This window comes from Rhinatrema bivittatum, chromosome 2 (assembly GCF_901001135.1).
Source record: "Rhinatrema bivittatum chromosome 2, aRhiBiv1.1, whole genome shotgun sequence".
NCBI classification, from domain to species: Eukaryota; Metazoa; Chordata; class Amphibia; order Gymnophiona; family Rhinatrematidae; genus Rhinatrema; species Rhinatrema bivittatum.
This window is the reverse complement of record NC_042616.1, coordinates 136,305,734-136,322,097: the sequence shown is the minus strand read 5'-3', so window position 1 is coordinate 136,322,097 and position 16,364 is coordinate 136,305,734. Positions and strand designations below refer to the sequence as shown.

Here is a 16,364-nt window from a genome sequence, read left to right as displayed (position 1 = left end):
CGTAGAGAAATGGAAAAGGAAGTATTCTCAGCTGGAATACAAATCCTGCTGGTTAGAAAGAGGACTGAGAGAGGAGGTCTGGAGGACAGTCCACTTCAGTAATACTGTCAACAAAATAAGGAATCTCGCGTTCATCCACTCCTCAGACTGAATCTTCTATGACGTATCAAGGAGGGGGTAGAGCCAAGAATGTACTGACTCAGGCTGGAAATTTGCAAGACTAAAGAAGCTAAATCAGTGTTTCCCAACCTTTTCAAGCCCTAGGCACACCTACATTAACAAATTGTCGTGTAATATACTAACCTCCATGTGGCAGGCAATATGGTCATGGAAAGGACTCAGTCAAAAGGAGGAATAAGGAAAGCATTGAAAACCCCAACAATTTCTTCCAAAATTAAGGAAGAGATGGCACAGACACACATATGAACAGGCCCAGATTTAGACACAGGCAAGTGTTTCTGGCACCAAGTTTTTATAGGTGCCAGAATGTCACCACAGCTACCATGCCTAAATCTGAGCCTGCAGCCACGGCACAGTTTCTCTCCTCTAGCCTAAAGATGAAAAAGCAGTGAGGGGGGGGGGCCTTCACACGCCGATGGATCTTGCAGCACTCCACCCCTTCCTGCACAGGTTTCCTGTTACCATAGAAACCCGTGCTAAGAGCAGAGCATCGCAGGCTCCATCAGTACCGTGAGGGCTGCTGAAGGCCCCACACTGCTTTTTCTTCAACTTCAGACACAGCAACTTGGAGGTGAGGAAGGAGGGGGAATGTGATTTTGGCAGGAAGGACCCATCTTGCCCCTCTCCTCCGCAGGAAAGGGAAGGATAACACCCCTCCCCCCCCCCCCCCCCCCCCCCCCCACTGCCTATAGGCAATTGTTGCCTTTATCCAGCCCTGAATATGAACTCATCACAATAGGAAATTCCCTCTAAATAAAAAGTCCAGAAGAAGGGAGAAGCTGGTGTGGTATGGGCAGCTATCTCAGAGACCTTGGCTACCTCAGAGCTCCTCCACTGCTGCTGCTCCCAACACTTAGAATGAGTCACATCCATTGCTCAATGCACACTATTCCTGTCTCACTCAGACCGGAGATAAGACAGAGGCTGGAAGAGTTCAAAGAAGGAAGCTTGGAAAGGGGAAAGTTGAGGAGGTGCTGGGTGCTAGACAAAGCAAGGAACACTGCAGGTTTTGAACTGATGTATAAGCTTTGCAAAGCATATTTAAATATCTGTTCAATTGGTCACCCCTGAGGCAGGCGGTGCAGTCCGCCAAAATGTGAGCACGTCATGTGTTCCATTTCTGGAGTCAACACTGAGGTTGTCATCGGCGAATTTTTAAGATGAGTTTCTTCATTTTTGTTTAGAGTTTTTCTTGGGTTAGGAAGTGTATATGTTACTTTTTGAGTGTATCAATTTTTTTGAAATAAATAATTTTTGGATATATTAATTGTGAGTACTGAAAGAACCAGCACATGATACCGCTTGTGACCCATTGCGTGGCGAGAGGCTGTACACTAATTTAATAATGCCGAGATTTTTTTTTTATGAGATATATATTTACAGGTATCCCCCTTGTTTATTTTATTTTTTTTATTGTTTTGATGTTTTTGAAGGGATTGCTGTTTTTTTGTTTAAGGTTTGCTTGGAACAACAGTCAGCTTAGGCAGGGCTCTTAGACAATTCAAAAGTCCTTGATAACTCTCTTGAGTACAGGAAGTACTTAGTAACATGAAGGTCCATACTTAGAGGCATTTAGCTGGATAACTATTGTTCCCTCTAAGCTGTGGACATCCACACAGCAAAACAGCGTGCACAAGAAATCCAGATATTTGCATTATACTGGCGCACAGTGTACACATTTGAACTCAGCTTTATAAAAAGAACTGCACAAAAAATTTTTTTCACACATAACCTTTCAAAAATCAGAGTTAGCATTGTGGATAACTCGCCTGTTTTCCAGCTAAATAACTATTTGGGCACTTATTTGGGCATTTTAACCAGATCTATTATCCAGCTAAACTTTAGCCAGATAAAACAAGGGATTCCAGGGGCATTCCAGAGAAGTTATACAGCTAAGTCCGATATTCAGAGTTAATCCTAAAAACTTATCTGGCTAAGGCTGGTTGCACCACCGAGCTGTCCTAAAAGTTAGCGGGATAAAAAGTTATCTGGCTAACTTTAGGGCACTCTGCTATATTTAAAAGTGTGATTGCAATATTTCCAAAGTTAGCCAGATAAGTTTACCTGACTAACTTTGCTATCCAAACTAAAATTGAATATGGACCTCATTATTGATAGCAGATAAAACCCAAAATGATCCATCCAGTCTGCTTAGCAAGTACAGTTTTAGGTCCATATTCAGAAGCATTTAACCAGATAACTTCAAACTTATCAGGTTAAATGAATCTTTAGGCACTAATACGGCTATATTCTAGCCGGATAAATATTTATCCAGCTAAAATTTGGCTAGATAAGTCATGGGCATTCTGGGGGCACAACTGGGAGAAGCTGAGTTAGCCAGATAAGTTATCCAGCTAACTATGATATTCAGAGTTAGCCGGATATGTTACCAACTAAATCTGGGTCTCCTATAGACCTGTCCTAAGTTTAGCTAGATAATCTTATCCAGCAACATTTAGGATAGTCAGATACATTTAGAGGCGTGGCCGTACCACTGAATATATAGGATAAATTAGCCAGATAGGTTTATCTAACTTACCAAGCTGCACAGCATCTGAATATGGACCTCTTAGGCTCTAGGCATGGCTGCTTCAGAGCATGTGGAAGCTCAACTATGTCCAAGTGCTTGCAGCCAATCACCACTTCAGAGCCCTACTAACATCAGTGCCGCCGCATGAGGCTTGGCATTGGCCCTTGTCTATTTATCTCAAGTTTCTGAAATCCTCTCCCTCTTGACCTGAGGGATGATTGAGGTTTGGCTAGAATCTCAGACATACACTTGATGCAAGGCACCAAAGAGGTTGAGGGCATTTGCTGCGAGGCCTAGCCATCAGCATATCTATGGCTGGCTCCCTGGGTCTTGTGTCAAAGCCTTCAATGCCAGCTTCTTGTTGGGCTTAAATTCACTGAAAAGCAAAACAAAGTCTGTATTTCGAAGCCCAAATCCTTCTTGGTGACCGCCTGGAGCAGGTCACGCAGACAGATGTGAGCCATCCCCAAACATTTGCAGCACTCAATATGATGGACACCTACTGAGTGTTCTTGGGAAATCTTTTACAGCCACTGATCTGCTTCTCTGCCATATGAGGAAAATTAATGAGACAAGACAATGGACAAATTCTCTTTATGGAAAGAGGCTTAGTGGAAGAAAAAGAATGCATGGAGAGGCCCATAAAAGTGAGGAACTACTGAATAAAAATAGCCATGGCATCCAGTAGAGTATTAATGACAAAGAATCAATAAAATGTACTAACATGCCACTAGGGAAGGCTACTGGAGGAAAACATTCTGAGGAGCAGACAATATTTGCTAAGCACCAAAGAGGGAGCCAAAGGGGATGCATCAAAGGGGTAAACAAACTGAAAACAGCTGTGCAGTAATCAACATATATGAAGCCCAGAGCATGACCAGAACAAAACCTTCAGGCCTCTGTAAGAAAGCTCTGGAAATATCTGTTGGTGTACACGGTGGTCACATGACACTTTGACTAGGGATCCACTAATCTTTGGAGAAATATAAATTCACACACATTTGAGAGATAAAATAGCATGATAGAAAAAAATAATGGTTACTCAACTTATGTACCGAAAAGGGGTTGAAAACATACAGCATAGAACTACATTAGGCTAAGGAAAATTTTTAATATGGTCTTCTAAAATTCCTAAACTTTGTAAATGGCCAAATATCTAGAGCCATTTGGTTCATATTACCTGCCCAAGCTGCTGAAAAGCTCTTCTGGCTAGTTCAGATCAACTTCAGTGCTATTTATTCATGGACATATGAGAAGCAAAAGTTGTTTTTTATGCAGGAGACTAAGAAGTGATACTACTGTTTGTAAATACATCAATACTAAAATACATGTATCGTGGACAATGTTTATAGTGGCTGTTATGGAAAGATAAGAGGAGAATTTAAAACTACACAAAGGGAAGATTTGATATTTTAGCACAGTTTCCCTGCTAAGATGATCAGGTTTCTGTAGCTTGATGCCTAATAAGGCACCACTGAATATTTTTAGTAATTTCACTATCCTATGAGGAACTGGTGGATCGGATTACAATGTATTAAAAAAAAATGGTGATGGTAAAATCAGATGCTATCTATGCATACCAAGTTCAACATATAGTTTGTATTGCTTGAAGAAGCATTTTTTTTAATTGGTCTGCTTTCCTCTGGGTCACTAATAATGTAATACCAATCTGCGTGCCAGTATAGTTTGCCCACAATTGTGTAGGTAGACGTCACAGATAGGTAACACTGGCAATGATAAACCCATGCATATTTACTACAATGTGCATGATTGTCAGAATCTAATAGCTATTAGTTGTAGGCTTGTTTTAAAACAAAAATTAAATGTTTAATAGGGGTGTGCACAGAAAAATGTTTGTTTGGTTCATTTCATTGGTGAGGGGTGTGGCCAAATTTTGTTTCATTGGGGGGTTTTGTTTTGTGAAATAATAGCATGCACTATTTACAAATAGTATATACTATTATTTCCTGAAACAACTGAAAACGTTTTCAGATTTTTCAGCACCCTCAGGAATTCATTTAGTTTAAAACAAACTGAACCAAAAAAAAGGTTCTCTCAGTTCAGATTCCTTATTCGTTTTAAACAAAATGTACATCCCTAATGCTTAGGCATTTCAATTGCCAATAAAAATTAGGATCCCTCTTTCATTTTGATTTCACTTCTGAGGAGAAATACATTTTTAAACTTTTTGGGAGCTCCTCCTTAACATATCCCACAATTATGGAGAGAAGTAAATTAGGGCAATAGTGTGCAGATACCCATAAGAACTAAATGCAGAGATAATGCAAAAGCGTAAAGTATGAATAAAGCAGAGAGAGCTGAAGTGTAGATTCAGGAAGAGAAATTTATGAAAGTGGCACTTCTGGATATAATTATAGCTGAAGACCTTGAATTGCAGCAAAGTGTGAAAATTCAAGGAAAAATAATTAGGATACAAAAGAAAGGAGATCAAGGAATAAGATCTAGAAAGGTAGAAACAGAACCAAGAAACTTGCTAGTTGACTACTGTTGCTTTAATATATTATTTAAGCTAATCAATATAATATAGTTAAATGCATTGTTAGAACTACATTCAGCATTATTCCTTTTTGAAATCTGTTAGAGGTGTGCTGGTTGTTGCCTATCACTGATAAAATGGCATACATTGTACACAAAGTATACAACAGCAACCATAGAATTCCTGCAGCAAGCATGCAAAGCACAGAGGCTTACTTGAGTTTTGAGAATAGAGAGGCCCGCCGTTAACATGAGGTTGAGCAGAAAATTGAGAAGTCACAGAGGGAGTCCGTCTGTATCCACCAGAGGAGGCCGAAGAAGTGGTGGAGTTGTGTCGCGAGATTTGCCTAGTCATTGTGCCATACTGGGAACCAGGAGTTGAACCAGGGCCAGCTGAAAAGAATTAGCCAAAAGGAACCACACAGAGGACTTGAGCATTGCATGATTTAGTACCGAGTGCAGAAAACAGACCAAAGCCTTGCAACTGAAGAAAACAAAAACTTGTTAGCTTCAAACCTGCTCTAGATGAAAATATCCAATACCTCAAAATATTGGTAAAATGTTTCACAATTAGTGATTTCTGTCATTGATATGTCTCCTACCGTATTACTCTTAACCTGTCCACCACCTTTTGCCTCAGCCCCAATTAAAAAGCAAGGCTTATGTCAATTTGGCTCGCATGTCAAATTAAAAAAGATGAATAGTCAAATTGCAGTAACCTGAGGAATAGGAAGGGCAGGGGAAAAAAAGACCATTATAATAAAAAAAAAAATTTTAAATGCATAAAATATGCAAATAAAGTATCAGTCATTATAGTTATATGCAAATACAACAGCATGTCATTGGTGCTCTGTAACAGTTTGGGACTGTGGGACATGCTTAAGATTTTTTTTCCCCTAGTGTGGAATATTTATTGTACCATTATAAAGAATAAAGCAAAAACAAAATTAGCAGCATAGAACCTATTCTAGTAATAAAACAGACCTTAAAAAATCCTTGTTTACGTATGCAAATCATTTTGGAAATGGAACTTTGGGTTCTGATGAACGGGTTTCTCTATGTTTGCACAGCAAGGAAGATCTGGACAATACACTGTGTACAATATCACTAAAAAGCTTTAATAAGCCCATCCACCAGAAGGGGAGCTGATGTTAGATGTGCAAAAGTCATGCTCAATCAAGAAAGTCACAGTGATGTTTTCCTTGTACACTTTTCTTACTGGCTCTCCTATCTTGATCAATTTATCTCGATAATGAAAGCATTCACTTTGCCCTGTATACAGAGACAAACATGCAGTACTCAGGCTGTCCCTGCTGGCTGTGTGCAGTATGCATTATGTATGATGAACTGCAGTCTGTTTTAGCTCGAAGTGAGTCTTAGATGTGATATTAACAGCAGGTCCATGCTGCATACATCTGATAGAGCTGTCCACATGACAAGAGCAAGAGAGGAGAGTACAGGGTATAAAGCTGTCTATTAATGAAAATTTCTATTTTACTCAAAAATACAGATTCTATGGCTTAATGCTTTAACATCTGTGTGCATCCACTCATGTATGTTTTGAAATTGGTAAAATCAATCCAGTGCTATTAGTCACTTTTCTTGAAGAGTGCAGAGAAGGAAAGTGTACAAGGATTTACCCAGATTAAAGCCTCTAATATCATGGGAATGTGGCTGGCACTCAATTTGCTTCTCTTGAACCTAGCCCAGCAGCAGTTGTGCCTCAGCACCATCATGTAGTGGGGAGAATTGCCTCTCACAGGACTACATGTTAATGCTATTGTAGGTAGCTCTCATAGTAACATGCTTTTAAGAAGCTCTCCCCTAGCCACCAGACTGCTCTCGAGTAGTCACTTTATGCAACACCCTTGCTCACAAATAAGACAATGAACACAGCTCCTTGAATTACTCCCTCTTTCTGTTCTCCACATAACAATCAAGAGCTAAAACGGTCATTAGGTCAGCTCTTTCTGCCTTATTTCCTCTGCACAGCAATGTACAAGAGGAAACCCCCAAGCAAGATCACCACTAGACATACCAGTGTCCCAGGCGGTGGGAGGATGGAGGCCCTTCTCTGATGATGCAGCTGGCCCAATAGAGAGGGGGGGGGAGAGGAGCAATTCCCCCCCCCCCCCCGACGACACAGACAAACCTGAGAGCTGAGAGCAGCTCCACAGGCCAAGAGCACACCTTTGCTTCTGGGCTGGCACTGCTAGGGGGCAGCATGGCGCCTCCCAGCCTGGCACACCCCTTGCAATGGCCCTGCCTCTAAGCCTTTACTTCTAAGCTCCATAAGGTAAATGTGTCCTTACAACAAACTACCTAAAAACAAAACTACTTTTCCCTTAGGAGAAACACCATGTAAGTGCATGAACCGTCTAAGTGCATGTGTGCAGCATAACTATACACATTTTTTAACAAATCCAAGAGCTGGGAATGATGGTCCTTTAGTCTTGACCCACTTCCATATGTTCCTTTTGGGGGGAAAAAAAGGTTGTTAGCAAAGGCAGCAACTTTAAAGCTGAACTTGCTCCATGCTTACAGCTGCCCACGTCTTTCCTGCCAAAAGAGCACTTGCACCAAAAAAACAAGGCATACTTACTCTATAGAAAAAAAACAAACTGAAAAGTCTCACAAATCAAAAGGAATGGGAGGCTTTGCAATGTCACAGCCACAGAACAATCTCATGCTCTCCATCAAGTTTTCGCTTTCAGAGTCCTTTCACCACAAGAAATTAGTTTTGATTAGATTTGCTTACAATTCCTCATGCCAATCAAAAGTATCCCATTGTAAAGGCAAATCTCATTAATCCACCCATTAGCATAAGAAAAAAATTAAACTGATTGAGCAAACTGACAGCAATATCTCCAGGACAGACAAGTCTCACCTATCTTACCGCCCATCAGGGATGCCGGTGGCAATGGTGGGGCTGGCGGAGGAAGAGCCGGAGCCACATTTTGTGCTAATAAAATAGTTTATATTTCTAGTTAGGATAAAATATGTACAATAGTAGTTAAGCCCTTTCAGACAAAAATTTCAGGCAGTGCCGGTTTCTTTTGGAGCTTGCGAAAAAGTATGAAATGAGTCAATTCCAGGTACATACAGGCACCTAATAAGGTCATTTTTAAAAGGTTTTAAATGTTCATCAATGAAAACTCACATCAAGATCACATGTATGGCAGATAAGACTATTTTGAAATTGTTCCAAAAGAGAAATGTAATTTGGGTGCCTCGCTTGCAGTCTACATTTTGTACTTTATTAAAAGTTTAGTAGATACACATTGGAAGTTGAAATTATGGCCGCTTTTGAAATTAAACATTTAGACTTGTTCCTTTAGTGTGTTTCTCAGCTGAAATAGAGCAGATGCTATTGTCAAGCAGTCCATTGAGATGTTCTCTTTCATTCAAGCCCGTCAGCACAACAACAAACGGACAACATGCACAGCCCCCGGGTGGAGGAAGTCCCAGAAACCTAGGTCAGGTGCAGGTGTGTGGATTTTGAGAGGCCACGGTCGGTGGCCCTTTGCCAAAGGATTATTGCAGCAATGGTTGGGACAGATAAAGGGGTGTTTATTTTAAAGCATTTAAAACCTGCCATTCCAAAAAGTTTGCTCTCGGCAGAGTTGGGGTGGGGGGAAGAGAATACAGATTAAAAATAATGATGGGTACCTATGAAGGAAGGCTTAAGGTATGCAGTCCAAGTAAGGGCTGGTTCAGATTGAGAAAAGGGGAAAAGTTATGGATAAAAGTAAAAAAAAAATTTTAAAAAAGGGGGGTGGGATGCCAGAGGGGAGCGGAACTGGTGCACATTCATTTTTTAAAACGCTGTGCATTGCTCATGCTGTTCAAGACTTCAGCCAGTGAGGTTGCTCCTTCTTTATGGTGTGCTAAAACAGACTCCCCATCGCTAAGTAGGGCTTGTTACAGGTAATAAGATAAGCTATTAAAAAAAACAAATGTGCATTGTCAATGGCATGGATAAATCAAATATTCACATTTTGCTTTTGATCAGCTTGCTAATGTTCACAAGACTAATTTTTTTTTTTTATTTATAGTCTGTTGTCACTTCAAAGCAGATTACGTTCAGGTATTTCGAGTGGGTAACAGCGAATCTCATTTTAATAAAGGAAACGTTTTCAGCAAAAGCAGGGGGATTTTTTTTTTTTTTTAATAGATGTGTTGGAAAGATGATCAAGCTTTTCTGGTCATGAGGATGCAAAGACACACAACAGTAGCAGCAGATGAATACCTTGCCCGATGGTGGGTGGAGAAGGGGTAGGCACGGCAATGGGAATGCCAATACTGCTGCTTCCGCTGTTTTCTCGACTTCCACTTCCTCCACTACTACCACTGCAACACAAACAAATCACAACTCATTACATTTAGACATAGGTCACTTCTGCTAAAGCTAGGCACGCTTTAGCTTAAGTAATCAGGGAGATCATCAAACCAGATCAACCTCATCTGCATTTCGCTTTTTGTTTCTATCTAGTAGACCAATGTTAATGTCCCACTCGTTTCCAAGGATTTCAGGTAAAATTCTGATGAGTATTGGCTGGCACATAAAAGTCAATCTATGGGGCCCCCCTGTCCCTAAGTTTCTGTCCATCAGCAGCAGACACCCTTGGCTTAGGCTCAGGAGGAAAGGATGGACGAGTGCTGCAGCTGCAAGAATCCTCTGCTAGTTCCAGAGGGGACCTCCTCTCCAGCCCTTGGCAGGTGGAACCAGTTCTGCCTAGGGGCTTTAAAAAAAAAAAAACCCAACGTCCAAGTGTTTTCATACCTGCGCCTCACATTTTAGGTAAATAGTTACTTTCAACATCTTTCAATCAAAGATTACTCATATAACTAGAGCCCAAATTCATTGTTGTATGTCTCAGGATAGAAATCAAGTTTACAGTCAAATCAATCAATTTTATGAAGAAAGCAATCCCTTCCACAGAAACCCAATGCAAACACCACATTTTAGCCAATTTCTACTGAGAACATGAAAAAGGATTCAGTGAAATCCATGAAGGGTTTCCACAAGACAATCTTCAGGCTGCAGATGTGTCAATGTGTGGCTCCCAGCTAAGGGCCCCTCATTTGAAAAAATCTTAAAGTAGGCTTGAAGGGGAGCTCTAAACTTCTATTTTGTGTTTTACTTTGATAATATATACATGGGACTCTTAAAGCAGCAAGTACCAAATGTTTATGTAGCACCTGTTTTGAAGTTATAACACAAGTGGTTCCATTACAAATCACATCGAACACAAATCAAAATGTGCTCCTTCGCACTATTTTCGTACTGCCAATGTGATGCTGTAATATTTCAATAATTTACACCAAGGCCAGCTCAGGTCTTCCACTCCCCTGGGTCAGTTGAAGCTGGGGATGCTGTTGAAGTAATGTTCACAGCTCCTGGTGGTGAGGACTCTCGGCCCTCGCTCAGTGGCTGGATGTAGAGCCCTTAACAGCGAGGTTTCAGAAGTACTGCTGCATGGCCCTTAGCCAAGGACTGGCACAGCAATGAGCGGATAAAACTAAGGTAGAAGGGACTATAAAACAAGGGGAAAGAATATCACCAGAAACTTACAAACGAAGACTCACGGCACCAGATCCCAGCCCTGGATCCAATTCAGCTGGAAGCTCACAGAGGAGGAGAAAAAAAGAACCTCCTGGTTCAAAACCAAAATAATTGCTGGCTGGCTTTGTACTTTTCATTTGCCCGATTGAGTTTCTGCACTGCAGCTTTACTTTGCAAGCTGTCTCCCTCACCCCGCAAGTCTTCAGAGACACTCCCGATTGGTCTAGATCCACTACAGTATTACAGAATTACTCTGGGAGGATTCTTTCAACTGTGCTTGTTCTAGTCGAGTAGCTTGCGTTTTTTGGATCCAGGAGAATACCTTAAGAAGGAATTCATTTATTTTTAGAATTTTGGTAATATTGATGTCTAGATTGTATTGTATTTTATTCTCTAGAGCAGTGGTTCTCAACCTTTTTTTTCGGCCAGGACACACCTGACAGATGGTTCTCACATTGTGACACATTGAACATGTGACAGTCATGGAGCTAAATGTAAACATATACATTCTGCATCCTCAGGAACCCCCTCGACCCCCAACAATGGGTGCAGAGCAGAACCAGGGCATTACCCATATAACTCACCATACAAAAAAGATATTCTGGTTCTGATGACATCTCAGTAAAAGCAAAACAAACTCCCTTTACTAGCAGGCACAATACCCCTCCTTATGAAAAGATAGTAATTTACCACTAATGCACGTCCTATTGAGAAAACACAACAAATAAGATTGATACAAATGCCTACTTGCTAGTAAAATACCTCACCTCGGTCACACACCCATAACTGACCTTCACCAAGAACAGAAAGACCACAAAGTATAAATATGGAGACAAATGAATGGAAAACCAAAACAGCCATTCTGCATGCAGTGCAAACCTGGAGAAACGCAAAAAGAAATATAGCACCTACCACAATCCCAAGATCTGCAATAATGCACACAAACTAATCCGCACAAAGTTACACCTGTATTATGGAACACTCAAACAATAACAACCCAACTTACGAAACGGCAATACTACAAATATTAAACCAGGCCCTCAACACTAATACACTTCCTATTAGGAAAACAGAATAAGCCAAGCTGCTATAGATCCCCACACAGAAAAAATTATATTAATAAATGTTACCAAACAGCTGATGAACAGAACATCATCCAACAAATAAAAACTCATAAAAATTAAAAATTGTCCAAATAACAATAAAATATTTCAAAACAAACATCACATAATACCCAATAATTAAAATGGCAGTCAATCAAGAAAAATAAACTTAAAAAGCCACCTTTACTTACTCTCTCCGGAAACTGTCCTACTCCTTTCCCTTGCAGGCCAAAAGCACTCACCAGAAGCAGCAAGGGCTGCTGAAGCTCTGTCCTCACAGTCCTCTTCCTTAGGGCCCACAACCAGTCACTCACATACAGTCTGTCTCTCTCAGCCACACTTCACCTTCCCTGACCAGTCCGTCTCACACACACCAGTCACCTCCCTGACCAGTCTGTCTCTCACACACACACACAGCAGTCACCTCCCTGACCAGTCTGTCTCTCTCTCACAGAAATACATAACCTCCGACCAGTCTCACTCTCAATCACACTCAAATGCTCTTATTCCCATTTTACCACAATCCACAGAGTTGCCACTCACACACCCCGGCACCCATTCTACCACACACACACTCACTCATTCTACCACAGGCACACAAAGCTGTCACTCACACACACAAGCTCATGTGGAGCCTCTTCTTATTGTTTGGCACAATAAGCCTGGCCTCTGCTTTTCAGCCGCTACTGGCCTGGCATCTGGCGGCAGTGCGCAGTGTCTCTCCGCTCTTCGGCCCCACTGGCCTGGCCTCTGCTGGCGGCATGCAAGGTCTTGCCACACTTCAGCCGCCTCCGGCCTGGCCTCCGGTGGTACACTGGGAGCCGCGACACACCGGTTGAGAATCACTGCTCTAGAGGTGCTTTGTATTATCTATTTATTTTTATATAAAACTGCTTTGATTTTGAGAAAGGTGGTATATCAAGATTGACTGCACAAACTCTGAAAGAAGAGGTGGCCCTTAAGAGGTTGCCTGGGCTATGAAGAAAATGTATAGTATACCAAGAAGCTAAGTGCTCAAGCAGTGCATACAATCTGGGTTCATTCCTGGCTCCGTATCATGTCCTCCATGCTAGCCAGGGCTCTGCGCTGCTAAAGGCGGCACTTAGAGCCTCTGACTTGAGGACAGAGATAACTGGCACTGTAAGAGCAGTAGTTAAGTGCTGCAAGGCACTTTCTAAGACAGCCCTTTCCTGCTTCAACACAACGTCATTGCAGTACTTTGTGTGCATGTGCAAGAGGAGGAGGGACAAAGTAAGGAGTCTACTGGAGATTGTGCTTAATGCTAAATAAGGATAGGATACAGAGAAGATAAAATATTTTAACATTGCGAATTGATGGTGTACTGCTTTCATTTTCCGGGATTGTACTGGACTGACTATGAAACCACAGCTGCATGCAGTATTAATACCAACATTTTATAAGCTTAGAATGAGCAGACTATTTAGAAAAACTTTCAAGGTCATTCAAGCTTTTATTGTTAACAGTAGATTAATGAGATTCCCTCTATATGGGGATGCCCAAATGTCATGTTTGGCTTTGCATTTATTACAGAATGCCACAGCACGCTTAACAGTACACGTTCATTGACAGACCATATGTCCCCTATCTTGTAACGGTCACAGTGACTACCTATAACCCAAACAGTTACCTTTAAGGTAACTCTGGTATTCAAATCCCTTATGGGTAAAGGTCCGATTTGGTGTCAATTTATGTTTGCAGACATTTGCTTTGGTTGCGTACACACACACCTGTTAAGGTTGCCGTCAATTAAGGAGATTCATCTCCAAATTACTAACCACCATGTTTTTCTCAGTGGCAAGGCTAGAAAGAACTGCCAGTTGAGCTTTTCAATAAGAGTGACTGTAAGGCTTTCTGAAAAAAAAAATATGTTAAAATATTTATTCTAACAGGCATGCCCTTGAGCTCTTATTTTATTACTTGTTCTTGTTTAATTTTAATAGAGACCTAATTTTAGTGGTATTTTTTGAATCCAGTATTATTGTATTGTTGTATTCTATGTCCTGTGTATCATGTATGCCTGGTCAGAAACCCTTTCTGCAGTTCAAATTTACATAAAACAAAATATACAAAAATGGATGGCACACAGCTGTTTAAATTAAATGCGAAAAACCCCTGAAATTATCCTATTAAGTTTTGTGGAGAACCCAATCAACAGTCCAACTTCACATATTATGATTGATAAACTCATTCCAATCAATAAACAAACTCGTAATCTAGGAGTCACATTGGATTCTACTCTTTCATTATCTTGTCATATTTCTAAAGTGGTTAAAAATGCATTCTTTAACTTGCACTTATTAGAACGTCTAAAACCTTTGCTATATGCGCAAGATTTTCGCTCTGACCTACAGTCTTTGGTATTTTCAGGCTTAGACTATTGCAATGGCCTATATTTGGGTCTACCAGAAGCAACTATAAAGCCATTGCAGTCAATACAAAACACTGCAGCTCGCGTTCTCAGTGGCACATCTTTAAAAGAACATATTTCCCCTATTCTATATCATTTACATTGATTACCCATTAAATATCGGATTTTATACAAGATACTAACCATAATTCACTCTTTATTAAACAGTTCTAATTCCATATGGCTCTGTTCTACTTTAAGAATCTACAAACCCTCAAGAGAACTCAGATCTTCCAACAAGAACCTTTTAGATATACTATCTGTAAGACTAGCTAGACTAAATGTTACCCGACAGAGAGCTTTTTCGGTCGCAGGATCTATACATTGGAATGCCCTACCAAACTCACTACGCCAAATTTACAATAGTAAGGATTTCAAAAAGTCATTAAAAACATATCTTTTTAAAGAAGCGTTTAAAAACAAAGAATAAGAAGCAAGGTATTTTTCTTTCTCCTTCTCAGTTGATATATTTTGTCTGTGTTATTAAAATAGATTTATTAAATTCTATAGATAACACATTTTATTTATATTGATATGTTATTGATTATATTTTTGCTCTAACTGCATTTTATTTCCTCAATCTTAAAAAAAATTGAATGTTATTTTATTCTTGATTTAAGTTAGAATTATTTGTAAACCATTTTGATCAAATTCCATTTGTTGTGACGGTATATAAGAAGTTTTAAATAAATAAAATATGTATTACTAATTACAATTGTTTATGTTATTATAAAAGTGTAATGTAAGCAATTTTAAATAAATAACTCTAGAGGCAGCTGGCAGGCAATATCTAAGAAGGTATTCATGTGCTATAAGGTCTTCATGAATGGTCAACTTAAAGTACTATTTCTGTACATCCAATCAAGAGTTACTTCCAAAGTGCTCAGTCACAGATTTATAGCACTATAAAAGGGATAAAGCAAATGTTGCTTACCTGATGTAACAGGTGTTCTCACAGGACAGCAGGATGTTAGTCCTCACAAATGGGTGAAATCGAGGATGGAGCCCACCACGGAAAACTTCTGTCAAAGTTTAACAGAACTTTGACTGGCCCCTACTGGGCATGCCCAGCAAGGCACTGACCCTGCAGCCAGCAGGGGTCTCCCTTCAGTCTGATTTTCAAAGCTACAGGCAGTGCCCAAAAAAGTAAAAACTAAAACGAACCCAACACCGCGGGGTGGCGGGTGGGTTTCGTGAGGACTAACATCCTGCTGTCCTGTGAGAACACCTGTTACATCAGGTAAGCAACATTTGCTTTCTCACAGGACAAGCAGGATGGTTGTCCTCACAAATGGGTGAGTACCGAGCTGAGGATGTCCTGGCTTGCACCAAATGCACCCAACGACGTGCAACAGGCACAACAACTGGGGTGGAATTTGGGAAAGGGCATCCGCACCCTACCGGGAAGGTGGAAGGGTGTTGGTACATCAAGTTGGAAAAAGGTTACGCAAGACAGATTGGCCGAAGATGGAGTCCTGTCTTCCAGCTTTGTCCAAACAATAGTGGGCTGCAAAGGTATGGAGAGAACTCCAGGTTGCAGCCCTGCAGATGTCAGGAAGCGGCACCGATCGAAGGTGTGCTACTGAAGTCGCCATGGCCCTCACAGAGTGTGCTTTAACACGGTCTTGAAAAGGAATGCCAGCTTGCTGATAGCAAAAAGAAATGCAGTCCGCCAACCAGGAGGAAAGAGCCTGCTTACCCACAGGTTGTCCTAACTTGTTAGGATGGAAGGAGACAAACAATTGAGTGCCCTTCCTGTGAGCAACTGTACGGTCTAGATAAAAAGCTAGAGCCCGTTTGCAGTCTAGGGTATGCAGAGTCTGTTCCCCGGAGTTGGAGTGGGGCCTGGGAAAAAAGATAGGTAGTATTATGGATTGATTGATATGAAACTCAGAAACTACCTTAGGTAAAAATTTAGGGTGAGTGCGGAGTACCGCCCTGTCTTGCAGGAGTTTAGTGTAAGGCGGATAGGTGACTAAGGCCTGTAACTCACTAACCCTGCGAGCTGAAGTGATAGCCAACAGGAATAATACTTTCCATGTGAGATACTTCAATTCACAG

General features: G+C 40.8%; 1 protein-coding gene across 11 annotated transcripts in view; it reads right to left on the bottom strand.

Annotated features, from left to right (window-relative positions):
- The window catches only part of ABI1 (abl interactor 1), a 263,170-nt gene that overhangs the window by 33,779 nt on the left and 213,027 nt on the right, over positions 1-16,364 (bottom strand). For 4 of the 11 annotated variants that reach the window (XM_029588652.1, XM_029588655.1, XM_029588653.1 and 1 more), the window contains 3 exons: positions 9,456-9,556; positions 8,094-8,168; positions 5,423-5,599 (listed from right to left, as the gene is read on the bottom strand). In XM_029588652.1, coding sequence (XP_029444512.1) covers positions 5,423-5,599; positions 8,094-8,168; positions 9,456-9,556 — 353 coding nt within the window. The remainder of the gene's footprint in view (positions 1-5,422; positions 5,600-8,093; positions 8,169-9,455; positions 9,557-16,364) is intronic. The other 7 variants (XM_029588654.1, XM_029588657.1, XM_029588656.1 and 4 more) reach the window with 2 other exon arrangements.